Source organism: Stigmatopora argus, chromosome 4 (genome assembly GCF_051989625.1).
Source record: "Stigmatopora argus isolate UIUO_Sarg chromosome 4, RoL_Sarg_1.0, whole genome shotgun sequence".
Taxonomy (NCBI): domain Eukaryota; kingdom Metazoa; phylum Chordata; class Actinopteri; order Syngnathiformes; family Syngnathidae; genus Stigmatopora; species Stigmatopora argus.
Window position 1 is genome coordinate 10,609,862 of NC_135390.1, and position 10,290 is coordinate 10,620,151.

Below are 10,290 nucleotides of genomic sequence, written 5' to 3' on the forward strand. Positions count from 1 at the left end.
TTGTTTTTTTAAAAAGTCTAATTGTTGTTTCCTGTGGGTCATTTTGCTTTTCCATTGTGTATAATCTACTTTGCGCTCTGTATTACAAGTTATGATGACACAAAAGATTTTTACGTGAAAAGGTTCATACTTACAATACCGGTCAAACAGGTTGGAAAAAACAATCTCCCTCACAAACCTAGGGCAAACATTTTGTTCAAACATCCTGTTCATATTAGCGACAAGCAGGCAGATGTTGACAGACTATTATACGTATTTATTCCACAAAAATAAATAACATGATGAAACTGAATAGCAATATCCAAGCGGGGTGCAACATTGGCAGAAAATAATGTTAAAGTCGTAATGTTTCACATTATTTCTCTGATGTGCCTAAACAATTTGGCTCTTCCTTCTTTAGAATCCTCTGCTTTGTGCAACTCGAGCTCAATGTCCTTGACCCTTCACTCCTTTTTTATGGGCTTTAGCTTTTGGCTTCTGTGGTTTTGGGGCTTCTGCTTTTGGCTCGTCTGGTACGGCGGCTTCTGCCTTTGGCTCCTTGGGTTTTGGGGCCTCGGTCTTTGGCTCCGCGGGTTTTGGGGCCACTGACTTGGGCTCCGCTTCCATTTGTGCTTCTGTGTTACGGCACAATTTACTGCAAAGAGGAGTAAGAAAGATGAGTTCCTAGAGATTGGAATTCAAACCTGTATGGTTATGGCGTCTTTGTTTAAGACAAATATTATGTCCGTTGACGAATGCATACTTTGCTGAATCGACTCCAGTCTTCAAAAAGGCACACACTGCACTTGGCATCTGTAGTTCAGAGTCCAGTGAGTTCAGTTTGGCAATCCATGAGGACATTTCTTTATTCGCTTCACCTGTAATTGACATGAGGAACTTTAAGCCAAGCAAAAACACTTTTTTGCTTTCTGTGTGGATGGGAAAAAAACATCTTAAGTTTCACTTTTAAGAGGGAGTATCAAGTCACAATAGACAGGTTGGAATCTGTGTGAAAGGGTACAAACAACGGTAATGGCGAAAAACAGTTGCTAACATCTAACACTCGTTTTCTCTGTTTAAAAAAACTCTAAAATAAACAGGTTGTTACTTTTAGTACTTATCTGACTGTGAGGATGCAAATGTATGTCACTGGGTTAAAGTGCACATTTGTAGCAACCTCCGTCCATATTGGGGTTTTATGTTAAAAGCAAAAGGTAAATAAATAACACATCGACTTACATTGTCTAATGTGTAGCTCGGATTAGGGCTGGGCGATATGGCTAAAAAAGTATGACAATATATATTGTTTTATATTGTTACATCTTGACTCTTTTGTTTCTAAACTTGGTTTTTATGTTGTTTTTTGTAGTGTTGTACAGTGGTGTATGTCATTATATATTAGGATTAAACTAGCAAGTACAATGTTTGCAATCTGATTTTTTTAATTCTGTTTAGTTCGTTTACCTCAAATGGACTGCTTAAGACTATTAACATCTCATTTCATCTCATCTCATGTCATCTCATCTCATCTTTTTGAGACCTGTTAAACTTCTGCAAAAGTAGGAGTAAAGAGTTTGCATCTGCATCAACTCGATCACCGAAATCAATCTAAATCTGTTTGTGGTCTTTAATCTTAAATGTTAAAATTGACCAGCACTAGCTGTGATGAATCTATTTTTGTAAGAGGTGATGCAAACAATGTATTTTGTTGTAATTATAACATATCCCAAGCTATAAAATATGCTTTCATAGCTCATACAAGCTATTGGAAAATTGTTGATAAGCATACTAAGAGAGGCCCGTTGAAAGAGTGTGGAGTTTGCATGCTCTTTCCAGGCTTACGTCGGATTTCTCGGGGTACTCCGGTTTCCTCCCACTTAATTATTTCTTCAAACTCGTAAGAAAACAAGTCAAAACATCTGCTACTTTGCCTAAGTAATAAGTTACAGTGTTTGCCTTATCGTGCAACTGATAGCCATGGAGCTTAACAGGAAAGAAGTTAATAGTATTATTACTCGTTTCATCAGCCCACATACACAAGAAGCACACCCCAAAAGTGTGCATGCTCTCTGCTGCCTAACTTGCAACCCACAGGCAACAATAATTCTGAAACTAATTAACCTAATTAATCATCCCTTAAATATTTTTTTAAACCAGACTCTAAGTAGCAATGAGTACACATCCCTGGAAGATACCAACCATCATAAATAACAGGTGAGTAGCCATTTTAGCTCATTCAAGCAGAAGAAGAAGAGAAACCATAAGAATAACAAAGCAGGTGCGACCCTGAGCCCTTCCTCTGGGCGGTCTAAAAATAGCAAGTGTTATGAGAGTCACAAAGTCAAAAATGTCACAAAATGGGTCATAGGAAAATAAGTTTAAATATAAGCCTGTTTTAGTAATAATTGATTGTGTAATAAAGCGAACAATATGGGAAACTTAGCCTAACCAAAATTCTTAAAGTTGTGGCATTGTGCATTTTTGCTGTTTGCATTAGGGCTCCATGAATAAGGCGATATTAGGGCATTATTAAAAAATATAGTGAAAATCTTGTTACACAACTTAAAAACTAAATGTATTTATTTACCTTGGAGATTACTGAGTTCTGCTTCTAGCGTGGCAATGCCATCGTTCGATGTTTTCTGCAGCAAAGGGAAAAGAAAGTCAGCAACATATTTGTCAAGATCTTGATCTGTTGCATTCAAACATGCCCTTGCAAGATCTACGGTAAAATCTTGTGAACATCCTTCTTGTGATCAAGAACAAAAGTTGCACTGTCAACATGTCATTCTTTTACGTGATGATCATCATTCCAAATTGTATAGCCAGGCAAGTTTATGCTTTTCAGAAAATATTCTCTTACTACCTTATTAATATTCTATAATTATGTATACAATATTTTTACTGTTCATTTTAACACACCAGACATCATTAAATAGGTACAACACAGATCTGATTGAGAATATCAGAGAGGGAGTAAATGTAATTTGTCAAAATGTGCATTTTAATCAAATAAGAATGAAATATTGCACACATTTTTGAAGAGCAATTTAGGGCAGCATGGTGTTCAAGTGATTAGCACATTCGCCTCACAATTCTGAGATCGAGGGATCAATCCACAGTGAGTTCTGACCTTCCTACAGCACCCCCGTGACTCTTGTGAGGATAAGCGGAATGGAAAATGAAAGAAAAGTGAATGTATTTAAAAGAAGAAACTCATACAGATCTTGTCCTAATTTATTAATAAACATGCTTTGTGTTAAATTTGGGCCATACAACTATTATTCTCACATGACTAGGGATGTACTTATCGAGTAATTTTTAATCAAATATTCGACCAGTTATCCCATCAATTGGAAGTGTATATAAAAATATACCTTAATTCATTTAAATGACTCGGTGTGAATGATGGCCATGGACAGCTGGTGTATACATGTGCTTATTACTTTTTACAGTTTATTTAGTGAAGTGACAGACTGGCAGTTCCTTCTCTCGTAGGGTATTGACTATCTGTTTAAACTAGCGATAGTAAAGTATTTTCAATTTGTTAAAACTGATACTTTGCCTCGTTAAACTCATGTTGAAACTTTTCCGACTATTAATTATTGGAACTAACCTGGCTTGAAAACCCACTGGAAGAAAAAAAATCTTGGAGAGTGCAAGCTAAAATGAACAACTGAGTTGTGTTTGCACAGGTTTTCATGCCATCTTTTAAACATAGACTGACAGTTGATGGAGGTAGTGACGATGACGTTTGCTATGTAGTAGGTTTCCTCTCAATTTGAGATTTTTTAAACTTCATTCTTTAATTCATTTTCAACACCGCTTATTTTGGACAGTGTCGAGGGGTGCTGGAGCTTATCCCAGATGGCCTCGGGGGAAAGGCAGACAATGTCCTCGACTGGTCGTCATTGTACTTGGAAGCGTTCATAATTAACTCCGCGTCGACGTTGGCTCCAGTTACAGCTAAAACATAAAATTAGACACCCCCAAGGTTTACTTTTCCTAAATACTTTTAGTCAGATTTGTAGTTGTGGTGTGATTTAAGACTATGCTGCTATATTTTTATTTTATTTGGGTTAAAAAACACACTTTAATGTTAAGTTGTTAACCCTTTCAGGGACAGAGGGTACTCAAACGTTGACATTCAAACTTTAACCCTTTATAGGGCAAGTGATTACTTTTGAGCTTAAAAAAAACTTTGATGACCAATTTTCCTAATTTATTTGACTTATTCATCATTATTCATTCATTTTCTGAACTGCTTTATCCATACTGGGGCTGTGGGGGTGCTGGAGCCTATCTGACTTCGGGCCAGAGGCGGGGGACCCTCCGAATTGGTGGCCAACCAATCACAGGGCACGAGGATACGGACAACCATTCACGCTCAGACTCATACCTACGGGCAATTTAGAGTGTCCAATTAGCCTACTCATGTTTTTGCAATGTGGGGGGGAAACTGGAGTACCCGGAGAAAAGCCACACATGATATTAATACATGTAATAAAATCCTCATGAAAGCTAAAATTATTCAAGTAAGATGATTAAAAACAAACTAAAGACGGGGGTGGGGTCAAAATGGATTGGACGTCTAGCGCCGTCAGTGGCACCCAAGGGGTTAAATAAGTGTCCTGTCAAGATTGAAAGAAATAGATGATCATTTGTGCAGGAGACCAACTATAAGCACCAAAAAACTACGTTCTTACCACGGATCCGAGGCAAGCTACCAGCTCTTTCTTCTTCTTCTTCGCTTTCTGTTCACTCGCCTGGGCATCTGCCTTGAGAGCTTTCCCTTCCTTTTCGCCGCTGTCGATCTGGTTCTCCACGCTAATCTTTTGCGTTTGCAACTCTCCCAACAAGTCGTTGTTGACTTTCACTTTCATGTGCTCAAATTTATACTGTTTGTCGACTTTCTCGTGCTCGAATCTGCGGCTTTTAATGACCACCACCAACGCCACAGTCAAGGCTAAGGTCAGCGGCAGCAACAGTTGAAACTTCATTGTATTCCCCGGAGCGTCAAGAACGTTTTAAATAACCGGCATAGCACCGTGAATTTTGCTTACCGTCGCGTCGCAGCTCATTAAAATCGTGGCTATTTCTCGTATCGTTTGTGAAACTTACCACAAATGTAATGACCAAACCTGAAATAACGCGACGATGACGCACCTGTGGCTTTCCCTTTATAAGTCTCTCGTCGTGCCGTAAACACGCCCAGATCTGCCGTAAAACGCCATTCACCTGTATGTATACCTGTCAAATTTTTCTTGATTAAATTATTTAGATTAAAAAAAACTCTAGTTATTCTTCCAAATGCTTATTCATTACTTGTTTATTAATTATTTATTTGTTTGTTGTTGTTTTATTTGTGAACTTCCCTATTTATTTATGTTATTGACTGTACTTGTTATGTTGACAACTTATTGATGACACATTTTTTGGTTGTTTATGTATTTAGTATTTATTAATATTTATTGAAGGGTGGCCTGTCAGCTGAATGGTTAGCACCTCACAGCTCTGGGTTCTTGGGTTCGAATCCATGTTGGTCCACCTGTGTGAAGTTTGCATGTTGCCCTAGGCCTGCGTGGGTTTTCTCTGTGTACTCCGGTTTCCTCCTGCATTCCAACAACATGCATGGTAGGCTGATTGGACACTCTAAATTGTCCCTAGGTATGAGTGTGAGTGTAAATGGTTGTCCGTCTCCTTGTGCCCTGCGATCGGCTGGTCACCGGCTCAAGGTATTCCCCACCTCTAGGATGGCCTCCAGCACCCCCCACGAGCCTTGTTAGGATAAAGTGGTTCAGAAAATGAATGAATGTTGTTATTTGTGCACTGCGAGGTGAAGCTTTAAATCTCATTATACTTGTATAATGATAATAAAAGCATTCAATTCAAAATATTGCTAACAGGCTCCTCAGTAACGTAACCCTGTATTATATAGAATAACTAAATAATTTTCTTACTTACACTAAAGTCATTGTTTTTTTCAACAACACAAGACAAAACTGTTAATTTCACTAAAAGGGATCCCAAATTGTGTGGTGTTATGATATCAGAGAATGTCTGCTCAGATGAGTAACAAATTCCACAGCAGAAAGCTTTTGCTGGGTGAAAAGTTATTTGTGTATAAGTAAAGCAATTTATCTGTAACAACACATGCTTTATGCTGAATCCTAGTTTGTCAAGCAACAATGATTATATATGTTGAATATGACGTTGACAAGTAAGGTGTGTTCGTCTGGTATTTGTAGTGATATAACAGGCAAGAAAAATAAAACAGAATAGCACATACCAATTCTATGCACGCCATCCACCTACACAAATAACCGTTTTCATATTCAAGATTTTGTGTGCTAGTCATTTTGTCTAAACCACAGAAATGTTTGTTATAACTACAGTACACTCAATAGTTAACATTTAGTCAGCAATGCCTGTTTAATTTGATACATGAATGTCAGTATACTTCTTTTTTTTAAATACAGTATATTTCTTTAGGTATGGTTCAGATAGATGTGAGAGTATTGGCATTTGAAAACTCAGGTATAATATTTTTTCCCCTCAGCAGATCATTCCACAACACAACTTATCATTTTACACAGTGCTGCCTGGCAAGATTTTTTTCTTTCGTCCTGAAAGCTCTAATATTTTAGTTGTTCATTTGTCAATTTTAAATAGCTCATGTGGTTGAAGAAAAGTTTATCCCAGTTAATTATATAACAGTTCCCCAAAAGTCTAGTTTTAGTGATTTGATGTGGGGGGAAAGAGAACAAAATTGATTATTTCAAATATTACTACGTTTGCACTGTTAATGTGACATACTATATCATTTGCAACTAAATCCTATGTGTCTATGTCTGTAAGGGGAGGGGGGTATTAGCGAAAAAAGAATACATTGAAAAAAATGTTACACATGCTGTTATGGTTGGAAAATTGGCTGGATTCTGAATTAACCATCGCGTTCTAAAATACTTGGGCCGAATTTACACCCAGTATTTAAACAAACTGTCCTGTCAAACCTGTTATATCGTGTCAAGTTATCTGCCAAGTCATGCGATGAGGAAGTAGTTCACCTGCTGGTGAACTGACACGCCCATCTATGTGAACAAGTGTTTCGGCCGGTCCAACTGACGTGTACATTCGGCGGTCTGCGCGATTTAAAAGGAAAAAAATGAAGTTAGTGGTCGTTTTAACCTTCGTCAGCATGGCAGTGATGCTCGGGATGTTCCTCCAGACTCTGCGCCAGGAGTTGCACCTGCGTCATTTAAACACCCGCACGGTGGAGCACGTTGCTGAGTTCAAAAAGGGAGAGAAAACAATCGCTTCGTTAAAAAGTCAAATCAGCGCACTGAAGACGAACCTGGCGTCCGTCACGGACCGGGTGGACGAGCTGAAGAAGCACAAAGCAGCCGTCGAACAAGAAGAGCAGACGCACAGAGAGAATTTGCTGACATGCGGCAAAGAGAAGGCAAGGGCAACAACATATGCACATCCCAGCTTTTTCCACTATACCTACATACATACATCTTAGGGTCGCAGGGGGTGCTGGAGCCAATCCCAGCGGTCTCTCTGGTGGCCAGCCGATCGCAGGGCACAAGGAGACGGACAACCATGCACACTCACACCCATACCTAGGCGCAATTTAGAGTGTCCAATCAGCCTACAATACATATGCACATCCCAGCTTTTTCCACTATACCTACTAGGGGCAATTTAGAGTGTCCAATCAGCCTACCATGCATGGCTGTGAGGCCGACGCGCTAACCACTCACCATATATATATATATATATATATATATATATATATATATATATATATATATATATATATATATATATATATATATATATATATATATATATATATATATATATATATATATATATATATACATATACATATACATATACACATACACATACACATACACATACACATACATATACACATACACATACACACACATATACACACATACACACACACATACACACATACACACATATACACGTACATGTATATACATATATATACATATCTATATCTATATCTATATATATATATATATATATATATATATATATATATATATATATACATATATATATACACACAAACACATGAGCTATGTTGGCAAGCACTAATAATTCAATCATTGTCTGAAGCGCTTATCAGGGTCGCGGGGGGTGCTGGAGCCTATCCCAGCTAACTACAGGCACCAGGCAGGGGACACCCTGAAGTGGTGGGTGGCCAGCCAATCACAGGCACTAATAATATATAAATGTTATCTTTCACAAAGCTTTTGACACCAATGTGTTCATTGAGTGCTGTGTGTATCCAGAGGGCTCCTGGGGGATTTGGGGGCATATGAAAAAACGTTACTAAGTCCCTGTTTATTTTAATGGTGTTTAGATATTACAATAATGTGTTATAAGATCAATTTTTGCTATAATTGTGAAAAGAACAACATGCCAAAATAGGAGTGAAACCTGAGTTGAAATACTCTGCTACCATGCCATTGTGAATAATTGTGATTATAAATAATAGTTGAGTCATCATTTTTATCAGTATTATATAGGCAATAGCAAGGCACATAAATAATTTTGCTTAACTTTGTGATTTTAACCCCAAATATGTTTGCACCTGTCTTGTGTTAGGAAAGGACAGAGAGCAATAAAAAAGCCACCATTGAATCCATCAACAGATTCAAAGGTACAGTATGTACTGTGTTTGTCATTTTAATTTATAGTGAATACCAAATGTTGTAACAGAATATCAGTATTTACAAGAATTTAAACGTATAGGGGAAACTAGTGGGAGAACATATCCAGACGGAGATCAATCATAGAACCTGTCAAATCTATGAAAGCTTTCATTTACATTTTAAAATTGGCTTTACTGCTTAACTTTGGTTCAAGACTAAAATTAGACTGGATGAATTTTATTCTTTTTGCTATCTTTTTGTCATTTGTCTCACTGTTAAGATGATCACGCCGAGAAGCAACAAAAAGCTGAGAAGCAATTGCAGCATTTAAAACAACAGATTTTGGATAGAGACAAAGCCGTTTGCATTTTTGCTGATCCAAGCTTTGCAGAAGTGCGGTAAGATCTGAAAAACATTTAGTACAAGCAGAGATAATATCTTTTGGGCTGGAATTTGTCAGGGTATTTTTCTGCAAGTTAACTATTCTTACTTTGTTGTTTTTGTTTTCTAGGAGCTTGTGTGGTATTGATGCTTAAACAAAGCAACAGAAAATCACTGTGAAGTTACCTATGTTCCATCCAGGACTGCGTTTTGTACAACTGTGTTGTTACAGCTTTTAATTTGTTTTTATAATTGAATGTTCTGTTTGAGAGCCAATGTTTCAAAATTTCAGGTTTTTTTTTCACCTTAGTGCCATTTTTGGTGGATGACTGTAAACTAAAACCATGGTAGCACACTTAGGATTGTTGGCTCACCGTTCATTGGAAAGTTGACTGTTCCACAATTTCGCATTTGTGGAAAATGGCTGTCACCAAAGTAAGATGGAGTCGTAAAGGTTTAGCAGTCTTTATATTCCAATTTCATCTGTTCTTTTCTTGAAGTTCTTTAGATGATGGTATTTTGCTGTAGCTATTTGAGATCTTAAGAAGGGCCACGTAGTGTTTAATAGTTATTTTCCTTATGAAATTGACCATATACAGGAATAACTGCATGTTATGTTCATTTACATTTGCTTGATTGATCTTAAATGCTAAAAAGGAGACATAATGAATAATTATAATGTAATTGAGAATGGGGCAATTCTTTTTTCATTGAATGAATCAAACATTAATGAAGAAATACTAAAATATTTTATTTAAAAAATGCTACTTTAGACTTTCTTGAACCCCATGTATGACATGTTTTTATTTTTTTTATTTTTGTAAAAATAAGATGCAAAACAAAGCAAACATAGGCCACAGGAAATCGAATTGTTGCTAGCCTGCTCAACAATAGTAATCTCTGTATATGATTTATTATTTAAAAAATGAATGGTTTTGTGCAACAATTTTGGAGGTTTTTAGCTCGCTCTAAATAAATATATTGCATTTCTCCGACTGTCAGGTGGAATGGTGTGTTTGTTAGTTTCCAACAATGGTTCGTAAATTTCTATTTCTGTATATCATTGCTGCCTTTATCATGTTAAAAGCAACTCTACATCCAATTTATTGTGCTATACATTGCTGTGTAGTATATTTAGTTGTTGAATGCCATGTTTTATTGGTCAAAGAACCATGATGAGATACATTTTGTAATGAGCAAGGTATTTCGCTTGTTTTCCACTACCAGGAAC

General features: G+C 37.1%; 2 protein-coding genes across 2 annotated transcripts; one reads left to right on the forward strand and one right to left on the reverse strand.

Moving 5' to 3' along the window:
- Positions 1 to 5,185, reverse strand: LOC144073588 (uncharacterized). Its single transcript, XM_077599553.1, has 4 exons — positions 4,686 to 5,185; positions 2,567 to 2,621; positions 743 to 857; positions 1 to 634 (listed from the first exon to the last, which is right to left on the reverse strand). Exons 1-4 carry the CDS (start codon positions 4,977 to 4,979, stop codon positions 427 to 429), a joined length of 672 nt encoding a protein of 223 aa, XP_077455679.1. The 5' UTR covers positions 4,980 to 5,185; the 3' UTR covers positions 1 to 426.
- Positions 5,186 to 7,062: 1,877 nt separating this feature from the next.
- LOC144073553 (uncharacterized) lies at positions 7,063 to 10,055 on the forward strand. The gene is made up of 4 exons (XM_077599489.1): positions 7,063 to 7,441; positions 8,632 to 8,686; positions 8,959 to 9,076; positions 9,190 to 10,055. Exons 1-4 carry the CDS (start codon positions 7,145 to 7,147, stop codon positions 9,212 to 9,214), a joined length of 495 nt encoding a protein of 164 aa, XP_077455615.1. The 5' UTR covers positions 7,063 to 7,144; the 3' UTR covers positions 9,215 to 10,055.
- The last annotated feature ends 235 nt before the right edge of the window (positions 10,056 to 10,290 follow it).